Source organism: Xiphophorus hellerii, chromosome 18 (assembly GCF_003331165.1).
Source record: "Xiphophorus hellerii strain 12219 chromosome 18, Xiphophorus_hellerii-4.1, whole genome shotgun sequence".
Classification (NCBI taxonomy): domain Eukaryota; kingdom Metazoa; phylum Chordata; class Actinopteri; order Cyprinodontiformes; family Poeciliidae; genus Xiphophorus; species Xiphophorus hellerii.
Window position 1 is genome coordinate 22777435 of NC_045689.1, and position 24084 is coordinate 22801518.

The 24084-nt window shown below is 39.8% G+C and overlaps 2 protein-coding genes across 2 annotated transcripts in view; one reads left to right on the top strand and one right to left on the bottom strand.

The window, feature by feature from the left end:
* The window catches only part of LOC116707989 (uncharacterized), a 29539-nt gene extending 10407 nt beyond the window's left edge, over positions 1–19132 (bottom strand). Inside the window, exons 1-29 of the mRNA XM_032545723.1 lie at positions 18790–19132; positions 17166–18706; positions 16606–16785; positions 16222–16342; positions 16008–16088; positions 15677–15893; positions 15426–15588; positions 14956–15144; positions 14694–14868; positions 13490–13629; positions 12553–12729; positions 11455–11585; positions 11197–11354; positions 10644–10871; positions 7480–7818; positions 7254–7402; positions 6735–6993; positions 5895–6089; positions 5658–5815; positions 5381–5521; positions 5004–5145; positions 4750–4901; positions 4460–4585; positions 4066–4255; positions 3849–3923; positions 1942–2052; positions 658–717; positions 423–539; positions 98–249 (exon numbers count right to left, since the gene is read on the bottom strand). Coding sequence (XP_032401614.1) covers positions 98–249; positions 423–539; positions 658–717; positions 1942–2052; positions 3849–3923; positions 4066–4255; positions 4460–4585; positions 4750–4901; positions 5004–5145; positions 5381–5521; positions 5658–5815; positions 5895–6089; positions 6735–6993; positions 7254–7402; positions 7480–7818; positions 10644–10871; positions 11197–11354; positions 11455–11585; positions 12553–12729; positions 13490–13629; positions 14694–14868; positions 14956–15144; positions 15426–15588; positions 15677–15893; positions 16008–16088; positions 16222–16342; positions 16606–16785; positions 17166–17270 — 4431 coding nt within the window. The 5' untranslated portion in view covers positions 17271–18706; positions 18790–19132. The remainder of the gene's footprint in view (positions 1–97; positions 250–422; positions 540–657; positions 718–1941; positions 2053–3848; positions 3924–4065; positions 4256–4459; positions 4586–4749; positions 4902–5003; positions 5146–5380; positions 5522–5657; positions 5816–5894; positions 6090–6734; positions 6994–7253; positions 7403–7479; positions 7819–10643; positions 10872–11196; positions 11355–11454; positions 11586–12552; positions 12730–13489; positions 13630–14693; positions 14869–14955; positions 15145–15425; positions 15589–15676; positions 15894–16007; positions 16089–16221; positions 16343–16605; positions 16786–17165; positions 18707–18789) is intronic.
* Positions 19133–20939: 1807 nt separating this feature from the next.
* Positions 20940–23622, top strand: LOC116708275 (uncharacterized). Its single transcript, XM_032546145.1, has 4 exons — positions 20940–21057; positions 21151–21209; positions 21299–21392; positions 22365–23622. The coding sequence occupies exons 2-4, from the start codon at positions 21161–21163 to the stop codon at positions 23215–23217; spliced, it is 996 nt and encodes a 331-aa protein (XP_032402036.1). The 5' UTR covers positions 20940–21057; positions 21151–21160; the 3' UTR covers positions 23218–23622.
* Positions 23623–24084: the final 462 nt, after the last annotated feature.

Sequence of the window (24084 nt, forward strand, 5' to 3'; positions counted from 1 at the left end):
ACAGCATAAATCTTTTAAAAAAAAGCTAAATATCAACAATTGTGTTCCAATGCTTATTAATTCATGATTCCTGCCAAAGTGAAACCTGAGCACCAACCAGTTTTAGATTATGCAGCATGTCAATCAGGAATAATCCATGCTGGTAGACCAGGAACTCTCTGGGGTTTAGGACTGAAAGGTCCAAAGGGATCAGCTCTCCTTCGCATTCCCACTGGGCATCCAGGACATCCACAAAACCGTTTCCTCTGTCTAGATAAAGTATGAGATTACTCAAAATTAAATTATATAAATTGTGTTCTTTTTTTTTCTCCTCCAGATGGTAGTTTGACTCCTTGCAGTAGTGGACACCAACTAAAACAGAAGGTATTTGCACATTTGACCAAACATCTCCAGTGTTCATGGATGAAAATTTCTGAACTCACTACTAAGTTCTTGACCAAGTAAACCAGCTTTCCCAGCCCAGGCCTTCAGCCGCAGTTCCAAATCCCTTAAAAACCGGAAGAGAGGAGAGACCTCCACCAGCCTCTTCCACTGCTCCTCTGAGGGGCACAAATAAGTTCATGAGATGTCTATTCCATAAATGCATCCTTGTTTTGATGTTAGTAAATGTACAGTTTTGGACTAAAGTCCTAATAAGACTTATATTATAAGAAATACCTGGAGTAGTAGTGACGGCTGTATGTGTAGACTGAGCAGGGTCCTTTGTCTGCTGACTCTCTGTAAAGAAACCAAGACCATCATGTGGATAGATCCTGGGCTTAGGTAGACGTGCATGACAGAAAAAACACAAACAGCCAAAATCTGAGCATAGATAAATTTAGTAACCCTAAAGCTGTGACAGAAGACTCCTTAGATCACATTTAGGCTGGAACTGAGGTGAGGACAGTATTTGGAAAATATAATTTGAAAGTTGGAGATGAGCTTATGTCACTTAAAACGGTCGAGGGCTTTTCCAAGGCCATAATCAGAAAAATTGTAAAATAACTCACAACTACCCAGCATTTATTTACACTTGAAAGTCCTAAAATATAAAGTCAGGTGCACCTAATGAGAAATTCATTACTTTAAAGGAATTTTGCTCTTTTTAGACATCAGACATTTAATTTGAAGTGATCCTAACTGTGGAAGTGAGAGTGGAAGCATTAAAACAGCTTTAAAAGGCCTTTAGAAAGGAAACTCTAGCGGCATCTGAGTCTTGTAAGGGGCTTAGAAATGTCTCAAGATTATTTCAAATGGGCCATTTCAATGTTTTGAATGACCTCCACTTGTAGACTATGTTCCAGACATCTGCTGATATGTCCAGGTCTGGCCATTCAAGCAAGCTCACCCTTAAGACAGGCTGCTTTAAGTAACTTATTTACCATAAGTATTAAAGTGTTATATTCTGAGAAGTGAAAATCATTTTTGTCACATCTTATATGAATTTTGATTTAGATTAGCTTGATGCTGTTAAAACCTGTCGCTTTTGGAGTTTCTTTCCATCCCTTTGGGCTTTGTGTTTCTGTGTTAGTTTGCAATTCTGGTTATTTTAGTCTTTGCTCATGTTCTGTCATTGATTGTCGTCTGTTCTGTGTTTCCTGGTTCACTCAGAATTTTTACTCAGCGCCTCGACCCCCCGTCCTCCGTCAGTCGTCGATGAACAACTCACATTAACCTTCAATCATGAGAAAGGCACGAATACACAATACACTTCTGTTTTGGCAACTAAAACTTAAAGAGAGGAAGGTTTCATGCTACTTCTAACCATTGTTCACTGTACAGCTTGAATTCTGAGTTTTTTGTATGCTACCGCTTTCTGGAACAGACTGAACAGCATCTAACCACATTTTGCTTCACCACGTTATAAGAACCACGTACATCTACCATTTACAGAAAGAACTACTACAGAGTGCACAGCATTTCCCACAGGAGAGTTAGATGAGGGCGGTTGTTAAATCTCACCCTGCGAGTGAACACCAGACGATGCAGTCTGTCCTTGTGAGCAGGTCCGGAGAATGCCGTCCTGGGTTTCAGCAACATTTACAGGTTCTCTCAGATACTGGGTTGAGTTCCCTTTTGACACATAAGGGAGACATTTACTCTGCTTTAAACAAGTGAGGAATCAATTTAAGGGATTCACTGCAAATAAGAGACATGAATGTTGAATTCAGGGTGTTTGGTGCCTATCTCCAATGAGCGTGATGACCGAGAGGCAGGGTGAAACCTGGACTTTAGTCCATCAAGAATCACACCTAATGTTTGTGTGTTAGTATTACTTTTAAATGTTAACACTGAGATTTCTTTATCGTTCACAAACTTTGTTTGAATGTTATTTTCTATCGGCAGGGCAAATTGGGCCATTTAGATAGAAAAGTGGTATAGTGAACACTACGTATTGTCACTGAAAGTAGTTTGCCATGTTCTAACATCTACACATTATTTACTTATATTTGTGTCTGATTGTATTACCTTTAAATGTTACATCTGATGTTCTGTCTAGTTATTCAATACTTGATCAGTCTTTTTATGAAATACGTTTTTTTTCTTAATTGAGTAATTTCTTGGACAGCTACTTTTTAACTTTTGTTGACGTGGTGATGTCCTACTTGAATACAGTTTTTGGATACTCTAACCATCTCCAGTTTTAAATAATTTATGTCTTATGGCATAATGTCTTCCAACAACCCTCAAGTGATAGATTCACACGCAGTAATGTGACAGGGTTTAGTAAGAGAGGAGTAACAAGAAGAAAACATATTCAAAAGGCAAATAGAATAATTTTTAAAAAGTCTGCAAAACAGAAAAAAAAATGCTTAATTTGGGGGGGAAATACTTGTACAGAATTCTGTGTACTCTATTTAAAACTGTACTCACGAATAATACAGATGAAAGTGTCCAAATGTGGGTTTTTACTGATGTCTAAATGTTCAAAAGTTGGGACTTTCAATGTCTTTCTTTTGGTTAAATGAGGAAAGGATTTTTTTTTTATCAGTGTAACCTTCTGGCCTGCATAAGGGCAAAGACTGACATCACTGAAACACCTGGATGTCCGGTAAATTCAGGGAAGAGAGTGATAATAAAGCTAACTGGAAGTTGCTGAGATCTGTTTACAAAACAAACTGATGTAACCGAATTTTTCCACTTCCTTATATCAGATCCGTCCTCTGATCTGCTCTGAGGAAACCGCGGAGCTGTGCAACCTCAGCACACAACCTCAGTCTGAATTACATTCTCAACGATGTGAAACGGTTTGAGCATTCTTTTAGCCAGCTGATAGGGCATTGTTATGCAGCAGACTCCAACATTTAGAGAGCAAAATTAATTGACGTGAAAGTTAATTTCACATGGGCTCCTGTGCTACACATGAGGTTTGACAGACTGAGTGCATTCAAGTTCTCAAAAAATACTGAACCTGTTCTCAGGGCCACGGTCAGGTCTACAGAGCGAATCATAAGGTTGACCTTCCAGCAAACAGGGACTTGAACAGATCTAGGGTCCGAAAAATGGGAGCAAAAATCTCAGCTGACCCCACACATCCTGGATCCACATTGTTTAGACTCAGGTCAGCACAACAGAGCGCTGATTAGAAAAACACCCATCAATGAGGTTGTTTCTTCGCCCCAGGCCGTCTCTCTGATGAACACCTAACAATTCCAGATTGCCCACATAGATACTGTACATAGTTCCACAAATTGTCTTGTAAATTGTTTATTTGTCATGTATTTATACTATTTTACATAGTTTTATTCTTTTAGAAAGGCCCGTTTCCTTTTTAATCGCAAACAAACCTCTTGGTTGAATGAAAATCAACCTGCAACGAGCATGAATAGGTTCGAGCCTAACTATATCTAACAAAGAACATACTGTACCTTTCACCACTGGAACAGAGGTTGTCCACACTCTGGACGGAATCTCCAAGCAAAACTCCTGCTTTCTTGACAAGCCTAAGACATGCCAGAAAACAGACTTTCACAGTAAACAACCTGTAAACCTTTTCTTTGTCCTCAGTAATTCCACGAGTAAAGACCAGCACTGGTGTTTTTAATGTGAGATATGTGATGATGCAGTTGGTTAATGCTCCTCTACCGGAGATTTGCTGGTTGCACATGTTGGAGAACAGGTCTGTTGAAGGTTTTTCTTCCAGGATCACACTCAATCTTTCAAGCAGAGGAACAACCCTCTGTTGGAGCAGAGCCATCATGGTGATGTTTGGCTTATATTCACTACATTGGACCAGGCCATAGTCTTTGAACCAAAACTGTCCACAAAGTACTGCCTAAACAGCCACACAGAAAATGGGAACGTTACAAGAGTTAACAATTGAAGTTGCACCTCAGTGATGATTAATTGTATCTACAGAGATGCAATTAATCCATCTCTGTATGTAATGTGTTACATACAATATGTAGCTTTTTAAAACCATATATCCATTTGTAGATAACATGTCTTGTAAATCTTATAAGCTCTTCTGTGTTTTCACCTGGGCTGTGTTGGCACGCAGCCGAGAAACATGTCTGACAAAATGGAGTGACGTGAGAGCAGAATCCACCGCTGTCTGTGTGGAACAACACTGCTCCCTCAATTCTCTGTGCCTGAGCTCTCTGTCCTGAAAACCCAATGATTTTATACTGTTACTATCTTATGGTCAAAAGTGCTATTGTTGAGAACAAACCTAGACTTGCTGAAGCATTTTTTAAAATGACTATTTCAGGCCAAAAAAAAAGCCCCCGCCGTGATGTCAGAAATAAGCCTAGAAACAATTGTTCTTACCATCGCATGGAGGTTTGTAGACCAGTCTCCTGGCTGGGACGTCCATTTCTCATTGTCTTGTTGCAGCTGATCCATGCACACATCCAGCTTATCAAGGCCAGACATAAGGGCTGAGTGCCAACCACACTGCTGGTCCCATTCTTCTTCATCGCCTACAATCAGCCATGAATATTCATACCTTATTGTGCTGCAATGCAAATAAAACACTGCAAAGTGGCATTATGCTTAATCCGGCATCTTGGAAGTGATATTACCGCACGTAAGGATAAGTAAGACATGTGTGGGCAGGACCAGAGCCAAGAATGAGTGCTGAGCTGCTCTTCTCTGGACCTCAGTTTGTGCAGTATCCTGCAGCTCGACAGCTGCCTCTTTCAGCTGCTTCCCTGACCACTGCACCTACAGGAATATACAAACTATTCATTCAAGCTCGAATAAAGCATACAGACACACACACGCACACACACACACACACCCCCTCTTGCAAAGCTCAAAGAGCAAAGATGCAGTTAAAAAAAATATTTCATCTGTTTTTATTTCTACACATTCAAAAGCTTGAAAAGTCTTGAATTGCTTCCTCTATGAACGCACAAAGCTCTTCTTTAAAAACAGCATAAAAACTCTCCCTGCTGACCTGATGAGAATTTGCATCTGTGACACTGGAGAGATGCTGGCATAAAGCTGAGTCCAGATCGATGAGGATGTCTTCCTCACGCTGCCTCTGCTGCTGCCAGTAAGAGTTTCTCACACACATTTCTCTCTGCAGCGCCTCCACCTGACACAGAACAGAAAAAAAATAATAAACTGAGCAAGATCCAGCTCAGTTATCTGCCTTATTCCTACATGAAATATCATCCATGTGTCTTCATTTACTACATTGTAACTTTTGATTTAGGGATTTGTGCACATACTTGTACACCATCAGTTTGCTCTGTCATCATCAGCCAGAATGAAGATGTCACAGGCACAATGTTTTTGCTGGGCACATCCAGCCTTGCTCCAACTACTGGGGCCAACAGCCCAGTCACTGGATCCACAGCCTGAGCTCCATAACGGATCGCCACCAAGCCTGTCAGGTGCAAGCACATGCTTGATTCACTGATACAAATATCTTGCATTATTCTAAAATGAATAAAATGAAGAATTGCAGGTTCTTGTTATTATCAACATGCCTTTTCCTTTTGGGTCCTCCATGGTTCCTGCCAGAGGAATTGCATTCCCAGAGACAGGATCCCTCTGGCACCCAAGCACAGGGACACTCAGACCAGATCCCATAGGGTCAAGATACTCCATCCCCAAGAGAGCTGGCAGACACATATCTGAAGCTGGCAGAGGCATTTCGCCTGATTCATACCCCAAAAATGAGTAAATTAAATAAACTTAATTAAAAATAAAGATCATATAAAATCAGGTAACATAAGACAGAACAAGATTCTTACTAAAAAGAAAGACTACCAGTACAATCAGACATTGTTGTTTTCTTAGCCTCAGACGCTTGCTAATGGCATTATAGAACTTTACATCAACCTTACAAAGCAGATCTAGCACAAAATAAGTAAAGATGTTTTTTGTTCTACGTGGTATTTCTAGTCATTTCTCCATTAAAATAAAAAATAATAGTGTAAAGGTTAAATTTAGGCTTATAAGAGAAACTGGTCACATGCTTAGTTCTATAAAGGGTAGCTGTCTGTGATATGTAAAGGTCAAGTGAAAAGACTTTGGGTTAGGAAATGTGTGTTCCTCTTAGGCTTCTGACTTTCTTAAATGTCAGACTTAAAAAAATAAAGACCCTTTTGTCTGCACATGTGTGCTCACTGCTCATTGGCCGGCTCTGTCTCAGTTTCAAAACAAATATGGTGGATAAGTTGAGTGTTCCACTTTCACTGAGACAGCTTCAAAGAGTTTTTCAAGCTTTTCATAGGCCAAAGTGGCAGCCTCACTTCTATCAGACTGTCCCAGATGGGTGTTTTTTCCTGAGGATTCCTTACCCAGTGTCCCACCATCCTGCTGCAGATGCAGAGTCCAGTCCAGCAGCATCTCAAACCTGGTCCACAGCTGCAGCCCACAGTGCAGACTCCTTTCCCAGGCCTGCTCAAGCTCCTTGCTTGCAGCTAGAAGATCAACCAGTCGACCGCTTATGTTCTCGTTGCCTGGATGGCTCTGCATATTTTGTAGAGTCGGGTCTGAACCCCAGTTATCAGTTAGCGGTTTCAGGAGGTCCAGTGTTTTAAGCATCTCAGCCAGAACCTGAACCAAATAAACATCTCTGTCACTCAGGTAATTTATTACAAAGCAACTTTGCAAATTTACAGTTTTAACGTCGCTGGTTTACTCTCAAAGTCTGTGGTTGTATTATTTATCACACGTTTCATAAAACATAGCTCACCAGGAAATGAGAAGGGAAAACTAGACACTTTCCTCACAGCTTGGTAGTTTCCTGTGCTGGTATCGTGACAAGTGTTGAACATCAAGTCATATTTTTACTGGAGTTGGAGTTAATCAAGTACCTTGTTGTCTAATAATGCTTGATATCCTCCTGCATGAGGCACCAGCTGTCCGGCCCTGATGGTGACTCCTCCTACTCTCACCATCTGCCCACTCAGAGGTTCAGTGAAGACCTCACCGAGTAGCGCTCCACCTACTGGTTGTACATCTCCTACAGGACAAGCAGAGTAAGTCCAAATGACAAAAGATCTGTAATTTATGTATTAACAGACATCTAGCAACACTCACCTGTTACCAGATCTAAATGGACCCCAACAGTGAGCACAATGTTCCCTGTCCTGGAGTCCAGCATGGGATAGCCAATTTGTATTGGCTGAAGCAGGCGGGAGAGTGGGCAGGTATGCAGCCTTCCCAGCGGGTAAACTAATCCAGTCTGTGGGTGGATAGTTACTGCCAGGGTGGGTACGGGAATGCCTGTGTCTGGATCTGCCACGGGCATGCCTAATTTTAACCTATGACCTGGTTTCAGGCCTTTGAGACGAATGCAAGGCAGGGGCAGCTCTGAGGGGCAGGAGGTGGGAAAAGGAAGAAATGGAAGGGGAGGACCGTCCAACTTTCTGATATCACCTGATGCAATGAAAAGCACACAAGATATTTTTTTCACATTACAATCGAGGAAGACAGTTTATTCAACTGGTGAACTGAAAGGAAAATGGGAAATGGTTTCAAATTGTTTAATGAGTAAAAGTCAGAAAAATTTGCCATACCTCTGTATTTACTCCCAGCAGTCAAAACTTTTTAGAATCACAGTTAATTATTTTACAATTAGCCTTTTTCTATTTTGCACATCTGTATACTGAATTTTTTATCCCTTGTTCTTTGCAATAAAGCTTGAGCTTATGCACACTGGATAAAGGGAGCATATGTGATTATAATTTTTAAGTAATGCCTTGATTTAATGACTGTCTTAATTACTTTTTGCCACTGTTCCAGGAGTAATGTCAGTTCAGTTTATTGCATTTATATAAAGCTAATACACAAACATCATCTCAAGGCACTATTACATACAAAAAAACCTATTGTATATTTACAGAAACATAAAGCCAAATCATTCCAATAACATGAACAAATTATAAGTTAATGACATACATTCCAATTCAATCCTAGCTCACAATACTGTCACATCCAGATTATTATGCCAACTGGTAAAAACTAACTCACTGCGTAAGTGACCTTGCAGCAATCCCTGCTACTGAACAAGCAGGTGGCGATAGTGGGCAGCTGATGGCATTAAGTTGTGAAATCCCTCGTAATGTGTTTGTAGGGAGCATGTTTTACCTAAATCCTTCCAAAACTTCTCCATTAATGTTATCCCTGACCTGCCTGCTATGTTCCTTGATCTTTCTGCAGTCTGTTCTCTATCTCTAAAAACCTCTAAACATTCATAGAACAGCAGTATTTATATTGTAGACAGACACTCAAATGGACTCTATTAATTATGTATCTCCTGAAGGATTCAATTTCACATTCATTTCATTTCACAAGTATTAACATTAATGGAAATGTCCAGCCACCCCACCACTAAAGAAGACAATTTTGTGTCCCAGAGTGTCATGATTTGCGGTGAAGGTGGTGAGGCAGATGAGGCAGACTCAGGTTGAAATGAAGAAAATTATGATTTTAATGATGAAGTCAGAGATACAAAATCCAAAGTCCAGGCAGCACAGAATGAGCAGAAGGCTAATAGTTCACAACTGGTAGAGCAAAAGACAACAACAACAACAAACAAGCCAGCTAGAGAAGTACCCGCCAAAGTACAAGGAACACAGGTGGGTTTAAATACACAGGGAGACAATCAGAGGAAACAAGGAGCAGGTGTAACTAATCAAGTGGTAGATGGGACAACACAGAGACTCCACAGAACACAGGAATCTAAATAAACACACAGAAAAACTCAAATCCTCACACAGAGATGAATATATGATGGTGTGCAATGTGTGTATCAACCTCCAAAAAAAAGCACAAGAACTTCTGAAGATGCTGGCTGAAGGTGGTAAGAGAGCGTCATTATCGCCAGTAAAATGGGCCGTGTACATGGGCTAAAATTGCTAAAAAACAGGCAATTACTCCAAATTACTTAGAAAAAAGCCAGACTCCAGCTCGCAAAGGCACTGAAGGACAAAACACCTATTTGTTAGAGGCATGTCCTGGGCTTTAATGAAATTGAAATTGAAGTATGTGATCATAGTGACCATCACAGAGAAAGCCTGAGAAAGCCATCCCAGATGTTGCTGCAAAAGAGACTGGTACACTTCACAAAATAGATAGCATCATGGGGAAAGAACATTTCATGTATATATTGAAGCAACATTTCAAATCTTTAGCCAAGAGGTTAAATCTTGGCTGAAGAAACTTGGGTAGAGTTGGGTTTTCCTAATAGTCAATGTGTTAAAAAGTGGTTTAAGAACAACAAAGTCAATGTTCTGGAGTTGTCTTCAAAAACACTGATCTGAGTCTCATAGAAAATGAGTGGGCAGGGCTGAAAATGTTGAAAAGTTTCCAGCAAACTATTGGGTGAAGCTTGTGGAAGAACACCCAGAAGATTTGACCCAAGTCATACGGTTTAAAAGGCAATTCTACCAAATACTGAACCATTCACATTGTATTTTAACTTCAAAATCTAAAAAATAAAAGAGTTACTTAGCTATCTATCAACATAGTTATTTACGTATTTAGTAAGCTAAAATCATTGAGGTAATTCTTTTCTGACCCAAAACAGGAAAATTTGGTCTGATTTATTGTCAGGCATTGGAAAGAAACACCTGGTAACCAGTTTACTTCACTACATGTCATATATTTTAAATTATTTCATCGTTTTGCATTTGTATGTAATTGTTTCATTATAAAACACCTCAATATAAAGGATTTTTATGTACCTTTAGGATGCATAATTGTTGTTGAGTTTATTTTTATTACCAGCAGTAGATCCTTCCTCTTTGCAACTGTAAGACTTTACTGTATAGCCATATCTGCTCCAAACAAACTCATTAAGCCCTTACAGCTTTGCTGTAACTGACACATCCCTGTTTGCTCAGCTTGTAAATAGTCTGTCGTTTTATATGTGCACATTTATTGATGCACATTTTGTACATTTTCCTTCTCTAAAGACTAATCTACTCAGTTGCACATTACTTTCAGTTTGAGTATGCAATTTCTTTGAATACCTGTACAGCATCATTTTTATTGTAAATGTTTGCTTACCTTACCGTCCATTATTCTTATTTTTGTGATTTTTACCTTTGTGTGAGTATGCATGTCCCACTTACCTTAACTTGCTGCTGTGACACCTGAATTACCTCTATATTTCTATTCTATTTAGTATTCTCTCTGTCTTACACATGGCATTTTATTTCATCACTATATGTGCGGTAGGATAGAATCGGCAGTGTTACCTGTACAGAGGTCCGTAGTAAACACTAATGTAGAACTGACAGGATCATAGGCCATGTTGCCAACGATGGGTAAAACTCTGCCAGTCTGTGGGTGAATGAAATAATCAGGTGGCACTGCCATGGTGTGACCGCTGCTCAGCAACATGTGGCTTTGAGAGTTTGGCTTTATGAGCCCGGTGACTGGATCACAATGAACTGCAGCAGGGACACGCAGAGACCCGTCAGGACCTGAGAGGAGGCAGAGGTTGGACATTTTTTAAATCTTTATCTAAAAATCCTGATAATACTACCAATTAACAAATCTAACTTGTAAAAAAGTATTTTAGAATAAAAAAGGGATTTATTGAAATAATTTTCCTTCTTGATAGAGGCTATATGTTTTTGCAATTTTTTATTCATTTTTTTAAGTTTTGTTTTCTTTGTTGCAGCACAAGTTTTTAGCAGTAGATGGTGCTGTTTCGCCAACATTCAAGAAGTCCTTCATTGTATCGTAGTACTACACAGAAACTACTGAAGATTTTTTTTTCTTCTTTTTCAGGGCTTATTGACTCACCAAAGATGTCGTCTTTGGTCAGGACGGTTCCCGTGTCGGGACAGAGCAGCTTGGCCCCGGTACCTTCACCCAACAGCCCCCACGCTCCCTGACGGTGGCACTCTGCTGCCACCAGCTCCCCCATTTCATCCACAAGGCACGTCAGCTTTTGGGTCAAACTTAACATTGGTGGAAAACATATTTAAAAGTTCATAGTATTTATTTCAGATCTCTTTGATCCATTTGACTCTTTGGAATAATACTTGACAAATCTTTTACATTTGCTGGTGAAGCTCACAAGAGGCCTGATTGTTGTTGGAAATCTTGGACAGCAGTCTGGTGCACTCTCTGCATCGAGTGGTGAATACACTGTAGACCCGCTGCTTGGCCTGCTGATCTTGTCTCAAAACCTAGAAGGAACCAGTTACATCTATTTCAGTTATCCTTTTGGGTAGGTTGATCATTTTAGTTGTTTGTTTCTAAGATTTACAGTGTTTGGCATTTCTTTGCTGCCTGTTAAACTGTCAGAGGATGTATTATTAAACACCTTGTTCTTGATTATTTCAGTTTAATTACCTTGGCAGAAAAGCACCACAAAATTCAAGGAACAAGCATGTTTAGTTAGATTTATCAATCTGACAAACCTTTATTTATGATTTTACTTTGCCTTAAAAATGTATTCATACTTGTTGATGTTCAGTTTCAGTTCTACAGCTAAAATCTTCAAGATATTTTTGGAGATTTTATGTGATGGGGAAAAACAGTGGTAAAGGGTGAATCTTTTAACAGTCAAAAACCAAATGGAGCCCAATTTAGTCTGACTCCTCGCTGCCCCCCCAAAAAATTAATAAATTCATAACAAATCACTTTTGCAGTTGGTCAAAAACCATGCCGGGTCAAATCAAACAGGTGGAAGATGGCGTTCTGGTCAGATGACACTACAATATGTCTGGTGAAAAATTAAATATGGAATCCAAACATAAAGCCAGAGTTACAATGGACTGTTTTAGATACACTCATTGTGTAGATGGCCCAGTCAACATCCAGATCGAAATACATTTGAGGACCTACAGCAAGATTTAACGTTGGTATTTACAGATGGTCTCCATCCAAACTGAGATCAAAAGACCAATTTTATTGTAGTCTAAATGTGCCAAACTGTCAGAGGTTTTAACCTCAAATACTAAAGTAGTAGCAAATATTGCAGCTCAGAGGTGCATATTAAATCTGGAGGCGCTGCAGCAAACACGGTACATTAATTATATTTCCTCACAATTATAATCCCACTAAAACATATTGAAATTTATAATCCTAACACGAGAATATGTGGAAAAGATCAGAATGTAAGAGCACTGCATAATGAGACTTGTATAGTACCTCAAGTTGATTGTCAAGCAAAGTTCGCAGCTGGGAGGCCAAAGCCCTCCGTCGCCCCACTTCTTTCTCCATCTCTTTTCTCATCCTCTCGTAACCTTCCCCCACCCTCTCCTTGGCAATCATGCCTGGGTGGAGTAGTTGTAGTTTCCCAAGGACTCCCTGATACATCTCTTTTACCTGGACAAACACAAAAACACATTAGGAACAAAATCATCATAAAACTGTTGTAATCTGAGCCTACAATCATGCAGCCTTAGCAAACATCTCCAATCCTCAAGAGACATAAGCATTTATGCAGCATCGTCTCTTCTTACATCTTTATCGCTACACTTCTTCGGGGCTGTAACACTAATCTGTTCTCTAAGCTGCATCCAACCAATTAAATAGGAAGGACACAGGACAAAGAGTAGTGCACATAAGAAAACAGAGATTTTCGTAAGTGATATTAAGCCTGTTTAAATGAACCTGAATGATCTCTGAAATATGAGGAGGGACAGGAGATAGTGAAAGAGAAGCTGTGCCCAATCTTTCATGGCTTTTATAAAATCAAATTAGAGGTCAAGAAGTGAATGTAAAGATGGGCTTCATTAGAATGTTCTTTAATTTTTTATGAGAAGACTCCAGCCTCAGGGCTAAGCTAAAAAAAAATAGTTAATTAAATTAATTCCACAAGAAATTACTGAAAATTTACTTTGTAAAGGTTTTTCTCACATCAAACTCCAAGACAAAAAAAAGCACCAACAATATTCCTGGTTACAAAAAGAAATATATTTAATACATAAATTGGCAAATTAATAAGAGACAAAGCCCCAAATGGATTTCTTGTTCCTGAACAGTTCTGCTTCACTGAAGCGACAGTGTGTGAAGGATAAAAGAGGGAATCAGTGTCAGTTCCCTTGTTGCCAGTTTACTTGGCGAATAATCCGGAAGTTTCTACCTCCGTTGTGAGCTGCCCCAGCCTGGTAGTGACAGACAGGCTTTGTTTAAGCAGGAGGCTGTAGAAAGTGTTGCTGCTGAAAGCCTCCAAATCCACCTGGTGCTCATAATCCCAAAACTCATCCAAAACATCCGGGCAGGCTGCTTTTCACAAAGACAGTACAAAACGGGGAGAAATAGGGATAAAAACTTGAATAAATGTATTTCAGATCACATCAGAAAATTATTTTTGTAGTACATGTACTACAAAAGCAAATACTTTCAGGAAAAGTATTTATATTAATTAAGGTTTTCGTGACATTGCAACAATATACTGTAATATAGTGTTTCAGGGTATTTCAACCTATTTTATTGTGAGTGGATGTGAAAAATAGAAAATCACAAAGTACTACATATTTGGAGAAATGCGTGGAATTCTTAATTCCTGTATTTAACCCCTCAGATCACAACTTTATTGAACTACCTTTTGTCACATTTACATCTGAGAGAATTTTGATGTAGGTCTTTACCAACTTTGGACACTGGGAGATATTTATTTTTCTCCCCTTCTTTCAGAAATAGCTCAAGCTGAATCATACCATCAATTCTTTCTTTTTATAGCTAGCTGTAAATGTCACCCTTCCATTACCACCAGTGTATGTTCCTAGTTCACAATTTGTCATAATCATTTGTTGATCTATTTCATTGAGTTTGTGTAAGTTTGTGGCTGGTGTGTTAAATAACATGGACAAATTTAAGGTATGCAAATACTTTTACAAGGGCCCTTGTAATAAGCTGCATTAAAAGTTCATTAAAAGCTGTTGTTCATGTGTGTGTGTGTTTTGGAACATCTACTCCGATGTAAAGTTCTGCTTGGTTCTTCGTAGTAATGACATCAAAAGCTAATAGTAAACTGAAGAAAGGGCCCCATTGATAAGATGCTTGTTTTCCTTTTTGCTGTTGGTCACCGTACACGTGCCATCAGCTTCGTGACGTCAGTCTTTTTAACAGTAACTGGTCGGATGGGCGCACCACCCAAAGGTCAGTGTCAGTGTTGCGTAAGAAGTCACTGGGGTCTTCAAAGGCCCAGTGTTTGGACAGAACGTGAGGTCAGTGCACGTTGCAGGTGCATTTGTCTAAAGTTGCCTATCACATTTGAATGTAAGTTGGGAAACAAATTATCTCCAAGGCTTCTAATGAATGCGTAAATAATCGGAGTATTCCACCTGGCTTAATGGAGTCCTTCATTAGCCTAGCTTGTTGATTCCGATGGGTCTTCCTAATTGTGAAAACTCTTGAGCCTTTTGATGCATAGTCATCCATTTGATAGGCCAGCTGCAACGAACGATACCTCGTTGTGATTGGCTTCTTTTCCGGCCACCCATATTCCTGGAACATAATCTACATACACAAAAAACACAAATGTTTTAAAGTTACTTTATAAGATTAGTGAACATCTAAAATGCTTGTGTGCCTAAAAAGACGAACCAGCAATGCAACACATAAGCAGAGAACGACCACAGCTCCTAACAACAGTCCGCCGGCGACCAGCCAATCAGGTCGAAGCAACAGATCACGTCTTCTGCTGATTCCCATTTGGGTCAGATGTCGAGGAATGGTTGGGAAGAAGGGTCCAGGCTCATAACACTGGCCCCCTGCAGGCATCACTCGAACATACTGAAAGGCATTGGCATCCGTAGTTAGTGACACTTTACCATTTATAGCTTATGTCACAAATTGCATTAGCCATCTGCTAACTTTTTTTATGTGTTGTTCTTAGTATTGATCATAACATCCTTAGACAATTCAATGCAAACATAAACGAGATTTAAAAAAATAGAGTCAAAACAGCAAAAAATAATACATCAGCTATTGAAATTATATGTTTTTATAATAACTTTTTAAAAAATAAAATTACGATGTAACAAAGTAGCTTTGATTTTTTAATTGAAATTTACCATATGCTTATGCTGATTGCTGCTAAGTGTGAAGACGTAAACCCCCGGGTGGCTAAAGACCAGCGAAAATAAGGTAGGAGGAGTCCAGGAAAGGGTCAGCTCCTCTTCCAGCAGCCTGAGCGCACCCCAGTCAAAATCACTGTTTGTGTTGTAGAGATTGTCACTGAAACAAGTGCAGAGATGATGAACAAAAATGTCAAAACAAAAGTAGTAAAATACTCAAACCTGGAAGAATTCACCATGTGACTTACATGTCATAGAGCGGGTAATGTCGTGTGCTGACGGTGAACAGTAAAACATCCCCCAGTTGGAGACATGTTGTCGGATTGAGGACTCCAGTTATACTCAACACGCTGTGATCTGCAACATCACTCAGGTCTTTGTTCCACTGTCTGAAATGAGGTTCTCTTTTTGCATCACTGATATTTTCCACACCGCTGATCTCATCTAAAACTTCATAGTTTTCGTCTGTAAATCAGTCATGCAGAACAACAATCTCAATAACGCAATAATTTAGTTTGCAGGTGTTGACCATTTCCGTGCGTTCATTGTTATTTCGATTGGTGTGCAGCAGTGACAAACCGGCTGAGCTCTGTGTGCGGTCTGGAAACAGTTGCTGAATTTCCTCTGGGAGACCGCTGAGGAGGCCAAAGAGTCCTGCCTCTAGCAATCGTGATACAGATGAAGAAGAAAAAGGAGGTCATGAGTGTGACAGGGAACCACAAAAGAAATCAGCCGCTGGATAGAAAAACCCTATTGTGTATGTGTCTGTGATTGTTTGAAAGTGCGTCTCCACCTGTTGTCTGAACAATGTAGACAGGACGTGAGGGTTTGTGATGGCTGTGGCACTGCAGAGTCCCCTGGGCATCCCACCTTTCAAAAACCGTTTCTAACACACTGCCTGAGACGCTTGACACCTGCAGGCACACAATGACAATCTTTACCATTAATAGGTCAATGCTACACAAGAGATGAGGCTGCAGTTTCACAATGAAGATGACAATACATGCCTGTATGTATTATCAAAACAGGCTTAATTGTCTATTGTGTTTTATTCAATAGAAATACGACATGAATATGAGTGTAACAATTGGGGAAAAAACATTGAATACTTAAAATATAAGATAATATTCAGTCTTTTGGTACATTTTATCAGTACGGATGTTAATCTATTGTCCACCTGACTTTCATAGCTCCATGTCAGAGCCATATCCTGATCATATCTGCACTGGAGCTTCAGATGTGTAGCTGGCTTCTGCCTGCATAGGCCTCCACATGCAGCTCTGCCAGGAGGCTCTCTGCACACACACAGACCCAGCTCCCTGTCATAACCACGGTAGTCCTCTGGTGTTTGGCACACCTGCAGAAAAACAGCCAATGCAACTCTTGTGACATGTACGTTTTCTAATTAATTTCTCTGAATCAACACAACTATGAAATCATTGCTGAGCAAAAGTCACAGGAAGCAGTTTATGGTTAAATATTAATTGGGTTTATTAAGCTTGGAGGCTTGTCAGGTTCATGGGGTAAAGGGCAAAGACATCCAGGTTGTACTCATTCCCCTCAGTGATTGTGGGCTGTGTGCTTACTCGATACGTTCTTTAAACAGGTCATAGTTGTTGCATATCTTCTGTATGAGTTTCCTGTCTCATATCATTGTGAACAAGATAAACCAAAGACCTTTCCCCTAGTTTTTCCTTAGTGTATGTGAAGGGCCATATCGTAAGTGCAAGCATTTACCTTATCCTTGCAGTGAAGAGACCACTGGTGCTGGTCCAAGCAGTCCCCATATTGTGTGCGAGACTTTCCATTTCTGCAGATGCTGTACAGCTGTTGCACACACATTTCTCCATCACTGCTGGGCTGGTATCCGATTGTACAGAAGCAACGACCATTAGTTCTCTATGGAAATAAAAGGAGAAATAAAAGGTCTAAGACATGACATGTGATTGGTTGAAATGACAAAGACAAAGATTTAATGCAAAGACAAAAACATAATACTTTCAACTACAGCAACTTCTGTTATTTATCAGGTTATTCACTTATGGTTTCTGCTCTTTTTCTCTTCCTTAGGGGTGCTGCTGGGATGCTACTATCAACTAAGCATTTATCCAATCTCTCTGAGTACCCGATTTGACCGTTTGCCTACAAACTGCGTGCAACACATGAGCTGTATGTTCAAACCTGTAACGCTCCACAAAGTTTTGTCTCCATGGGGAATGTAGAAGATTGTCAGACTGAGAACACAGCAGGAAATTCTTTCTGCTTCTCCAGTGTTGCCATAGACTCAGCTCTTGACTGCCCCAGTAGACTAGTTTCCATCTTTCTTTCTATTTTTGTTTCAGTTTTTTAACCTCGCAGTAGTCTTGTATTTTTTCTATTGAATGCTGTTTTCACATTGTTGTTTATAAATATTGCTGTGGAAATGATTTTTGCACTCTTCCCTTGATTTATACCTCTGTACAACAAAATTCATTTGTTCTATCATATCTCTGGCCAAAGGTTGCAAGTGTGTAAGCTTATTTATATATCATAAATATAATAATAATATAATAAAGGAGAAGAAAGATTTAAAAGGATTTATAAAGGTTTTTATCTTGCGTCAGAAAACTCACATTTAACAGAGATGTTTACAATCTCTGATCCACTTTAAGTACACAGTAAGTCCTCAATTTCTAAGGTTTTGCAACCATATTTCTACACACAAGTGTTGTCCCACAGACAACCAGGGCCAAATCTCATTCCCTTGATCCTGAGCTGATGAGAAGAGAGGTCAACACCTATGCAACTGCAGCCACATGGGGAAACTAGATCCTTCTGTAAAGTAATACTATCTGGAACTCCCTTGGCTTGAAGCTACAGATTGTTTATCGTCTAATATTTCTGAGTGACAGTCAGGAAGCTACTCCTTTCACTGTATTTGTGAGGAAAGAGCAACAAGACGAAAAAGAAACCATAAGCACACTTGGAGCAGATGCTTCTTCACTCTGTAGGAATTGCTGTGCTGATCTTTATGCCCTGTAAAAACACCTGAACAACAAACATGGGAAGAAACACCTGAAAACTCTGTCCATTTCCTGAGCAAATACAAACATCCTGGCCAGACAAAGGCTGCACAGCCATAGGACCACAGGCCAGGGGGGAGAGCAGGCCTGGTCGAGGGCAGTAGTGTTGTGGAGGACACTTTAGGCAGCTTTCTTGGGACACAGCTCCAGCATTTGGCCCATATGTGCCTCTAGGACAGGGGACCGGACTGAAGCTGGCTGGAGGACAGTAGAAACCTAATATGTGCAAAAACATGTCAATCTGTCTTACGTTTTGATGTTGCAGTCATAAGAAAAAAAAATCCGTTGGAAAAGCTTACCTGGCTGGCAATGCAGATTTTCCTTGTTTTGTTGACTGATGTTTCTCTCTTGGGCCATTGCACTCAGCAGCACTGCAAAATGCCAAACCACATCCATCTCCATGTTTGCATAGTTTTTTTTTCAAATACTGACTTGCTGACCAACATTTCCCATTAACTCCTCTGCTTTACACACAAACTCTTGAAGTGATTCATCCACGGTCCATGTTTTGAAGAAAAAAATCTGATGTAATACTCTGTGAGTGTAGTCCATTGACAAAATTCTGTACTCCGACGTTCTCCACAAATGATTATGCACCAGGCTAGTTAGTCTGCGTGGCTTTCAGTGGGGAGCTGAATGATTTATAAGGCCAGTGAGGTTAGGTGACAGTGACAGTAAAGCGACTGCTCAGAGGAAAGCAGCAGGTGGAAAGAAAGAGCACCTGCCTGTTGCTGAAGGATCACCTTACTCTATTTGTTCTTTTCAATCCTACCATGACACTGATTATTGATTTGGCGCTCTATGTGAGTGAACACTGCTTTCCTTTGCTTGATGACTGTTTTACCAGAAGGTCCGCTCAGACCTATTCATGACCTCAGTTGAGCCTAGTTTTATTCAGGTCTGTTTATTTATTGGGGCAATTCTCTTTTTTTTCAAAGCATTTTCCAAAACAACATAGTGGCTGTAGTCAGAGAGTACTTTCTATTGGATAAAACAGAAGACACTACTATGTGTGAATTGTTTGTTGATGGCAAATGTTTGCATCCAGGAAGGAGACTCTGTTTATTCTGTTCTACATACGTTTCAAAAGAGTTCATATGTGTTCAATTCAAACTGAGCAATGTGTTGTTCACCCACGACTCATTTCAGAAACTTAAGTTTGTCTGTAGATAACTCCAAAGTAAAGTAAAGATCACCGTAGTCGTTGCTAATAGCCGACATGCCCGTTTTGTGAGAAACACTCTTTGAGTGAGTGAACTAGTTCTCCTTAAATGCACTGTAATCAAAACTATTCAAACAAAGACATATTCCATCGGTTACCGATATGGACTGTTTGGTTTAATCATTGCAAACCTTCAATTGGTAGTTCCTTTGACCCTAATATCTTCATGTTTGTTCAATAATCAGTGTCAAAGGATTGCCCTTTGCTCCATAGTAAAATCACAAAAAAAAAGCTTTGCTTAATGATATGAAGCACTGTCAGCTGACTGGTCGTTTGAACACAAGAGTTAAATAACGTAATTATGTAACATTTTACTTATAAGCACTGTCATTTGCATTCAGAGTACCACATTTGTGTGCATGTCTTTTTTTTCTGACTAAATCTCGATGATAAATCTTGACTTGGCCGAAAACAAACTCGGAGGTGCAGAAAACAGTCAACAGGCCTGTTTTCATGTTCAGTAGTCAAGGTCTTAAACTGTTATTGTAGTGGAATAAATGTGAGACTTTGGATACCTGGAATAACCTACATAGGGGATTTCATCATGATAGCCATGGACTTTGACCCCGCAGTGACGACTTGCAGCTTATCTAACTGAGCTGGACTCAACCTTCACCCATATCTCCAAGTCGCCTGTGACAAAACCACGTAGAAATAAACAGGGTGAATGATCCGAAATATAAATATAATTCATCTTTTTAATGAAAGAGACAAACATGATCACCAATTCTGTTCTGGTGAGCAGATAACACAAGACATGACGATGAGAACTGTTCAGAGCATGTCCAAAGCTCGAAAACACAGACTGCTGCTCGGCTTAAAAACCATAAAACAAAAAGCATAATGCTTTACATCTTCAACCTCCACCAGTGGAAAAATAAAGAGTAACATTTGAATCTTTTCTTTGAGTTGGTTCTCTGTTCTCTTATTGGCTGCTGTTCAGTGCAATCATCATAAAGTACAAATATTGGAACCCAGTATCTGTCTTACTAAAAATAGTTGTATCACCGTCTGTGATTTTAAAAGTGCTTCATCCTCACTAATGCTCACGATAATCTAAAGTGAGTTTAGCCAACAGTTCTCTGAAATTAAGTTTTATGACGATTGAGCAGTAGGTAGTATCACTGTGACCTCACACAGTGTGTTTGTAGGAGTGTGTATATTGTGTTTGATAATCACTGTGACCCTCCACGTGTTGACTGTTGACATAGGCAGGGTTTGGGCAGCCTCTTTGATAACAAGGACCTTTATAAGTCAGAGCAGAAGAGAAGTCAGTCCACAGACCCCTGATCCTTGGATAAAGAACCTGCTTCTCTGTTGTACACTGATCTTCCTCTTGTTCTAAGTAAGGGATATGTGAAAAACAAGTAGTATGGCTTCCAAATGTGTTTGTTGTCTTTTGTTATTCTTATCAGTTTACCTTATTTCACTTTTACAGAGAGATAAACATGATTTGGGAATTAATGATCGTCACCCTGTCACTCTCTACAGCTTTAGGTATTTTTTTTTCATATTTTACATCTCTGCTTTTTTTTGGTTATGGTTTTTGTTTTGTGTTTTGCTTACAAATTTGTTTTTGTCTGCAGCCCATCCTCTGCACAGTGACTCAAGGGAGGCAGCCTGGGTTGACTCAAAGGCTAACCACGTGTTTGACAAGACAGACCTCTCAAAAGACACCCAGTAAGTTGACCGAACAGAACAAGCAGCTATTGATGAAGACAACTAAAAAAAAATTCTCCAATGTCTTGTGAAATTATTTATACCCTTTGAACAATGGGCAATGTGCATTTGTGATCAGTGCCCTTGAGTCAATATCTCATAAAACTACCTTTTGCTGCAATTGCAGTTTTTTTGGAACTTTTGACACCAACAGCTTCATTGGTGTGAACTTTAACCAGGCCATTCTAATAATGAATATTCTTTCTTCTTTGTCCTTCCATTGAAACTCTGGGTGTATATTCAGGGTGACTGTTCTGCAGGAACATAAAGATTTTGGATGTTGGCAAAAGAGTTCAATTTCTTTCACATATTTGGCACTTACAAATGACTTTGAAGTAAACATATATTCTTCCACATAAGCAGTAGATTTCTGCAGCTCCTCCAGTGATACCGTGGGTATCTTGGTTGAATTGATTATTGTCTTATCAATTTAAAAGCATGGTAATGTCTTCAATGGTCAACAGATGTACCATTTTCTTTCCAAATTATTTAGGGTGCAGAAATATTACACTTTTTTAGATTTAGAAAATTTGAAACATGAATTTCTTTTCTTTTCTCTTATGATACTGAATTAATTTGGGCAAATAAAAGATCCTAATAAAAGACATTTAAAATAAATTAAAGGGGTACCAATAACTTCTTAAGGCACTGTGATATGTTTGATCGAAAGTGGAATATGTATAAATAATTATAGATGATGTAAACTATATACCAGGATGTGTATTTATGATGGGTTAGACAGTTAGAGTTTTATAAGCATTTTTCTTCCTCTTTTTCAAAAAGAGATGATGGTATTTCTTTTTCACTTTTGTATATTTTATCTCAGTTAGACAAATTAGCTGACATTATTTCAAAGGATGGATTTTGTTTAGACTTGTTCATTCATTCCTTTAGTGATACATTTACATGAACTGTTTCTCTTTCTGTGCTTAGTGGGATCTACAAGAGCGTCATAGACAGCAGTGGTCTTTACACCCTTGAAAGTGATGACCTGAAGCATCCCCTTGCAGAGGAAATGCAGCACAAACTCACCTTAGAGTCAGAGCGTCTGCGCGTCCGTCTGCGCCAGGAGCTGGCCGAGCTGCGGGAGAGGTTGTCTCCATCCCCAGCACAACTCAGCGCCATCCTGGACAGCATGAAGGAGCGCTTGAGTCCGCTCACCCAGCAGCTACAGGACTCCTTGAGCAGCAACACCCAGGATCTGTGCAGCCAGCTCAGGCTGTACCTGCAGGGCCTGGAGAAAACGGCGGCTCAGGTGGAGGCCAGTCCTGCTTTCTACCAAGAAGCTTTCCAGTGGATTAGTCAAAACCTGGAGCTCAGCAGCGGCCAGCTATCCAGCCTCATCAGTGACTTCCAAACCTCAGCAAGTGGTGTGATTGAACACCTGAAGCAGAAAAGCGATGCTGAAGAGGACACAGTTGGCTCAGAGGTCTGGCAGGCAGTGGTCTCCAAGCTGGGGCAGGAAGTGAGTTCACTGAGGGAAGAGGTGCAGAGCCGGGTGGGAGTTTTTAGAGCGCAGCTGGCAGCTCTGCTGGAGTCTGCTCATCCTCCTCAGACTAACGTTGCAGATGGTTTAGAGCAATTCTGCCACAACGCAGCTCTGCAGAGTCAGTCACTGCAGGCCCGGGTGGAGAGACTGTTTATTGCCGTGGAGGAGGAGGCCGGAGGCGCCTCCACCGTGTCTCAGCCTCTTTCTTCATCGATGCAGGAAGGTGCATCTTTGCGGGAGGACTTCTCAGTTAGGCTATCTGCTCTGATCCAGGACATTATGCACTCTGTGCAGTAACTAAAACACGCACTTAACAAAAAATATCTAAGCATCCATCTTCTTTGTTTTGCCATTGTCTAAGTATGGAAAACTTCTTGTAAATATGACCAAATAGAAAATGTTCAGATGACTCTTTTTTTATCAATAAGCAAAAGATAGAGAAAGTATCTCCTTTTTTATAAGTTGCTGCCTTTGTAAAGTATTTTGTTGTATAAGTGTAAAAGCATGTGTTTTGTTTTATTTGCTGTTTGTCTTTTCAGTAATTTGAGAGAGCAGAACTAAAATTACTTGATTCATCCTTATTTTAGAAAGATTATCCATATTTAAATAAGCCTTTTCAACCACTATGTGCAAGAGAGTTGAAAGAAAATGTTGGAAGTGGACACGATGTGTGGCAGGAAGGTTTGCCATGTCAAAAGGAAAATTACAAAATAAACATTCCAGTTCAATTCAGTTATTTAATCCAGGGCATGTGTATTTTGCTCTACGCACTTAGACAAACAAACATCTGAAGTGACCCGCTCTGATCAGTTTTCCCTCCCAGAATTCCTGCTTGTTTGTTTGTCTCTTTGCCAGAGTGGAAAGGTGGTTGTAAATATGTCTAAATGATTGAAGAAAATTAGATGATATTTTGTATGTGAGTAAATATCGTCTTTTTCAGTGGCGTGTAAACATAGTTGTTGCCTGTCAAACGTGTTCTGTCTGAGTTCAGAACCACGATGATACTGTTGTTTTGAGTTTTATTTATGAAAGGTTATCTATATTTAAATAAAAATCCATTAAACAATTTTGTGTGAAATTTCTAAATCAGTTTCTGTCTGCCTTTCTAACTTTTTGTTGTAATCACTTCTTTCGCTCCTGACAGAATGACGCTCTGGGTTGTGA

Excerpts from the sequence above, each read along its gene's own strand:
- LOC116708275 (XM_032546145.1), top strand. The coding sequence starts at position 21,161 with ATGATTTGGGAATTAATGATCGTCACCCTGTCACTCTCTACAGCTTTA. Across the intron at positions 21,210-21,298 it reads GTCACTCTCTACAGCTTTAG|CCCATCCTCTGCACAGTGAC; the intron begins GTATTTTTTTTT and ends TTTTGTCTGCAG. Across the intron at positions 21,393-22,364 it reads GACCTCTCAAAAGACACCCA|TGGGATCTACAAGAGCGTCA; the intron begins GTAAGTTGACCG and ends TTCTGTGCTTAG.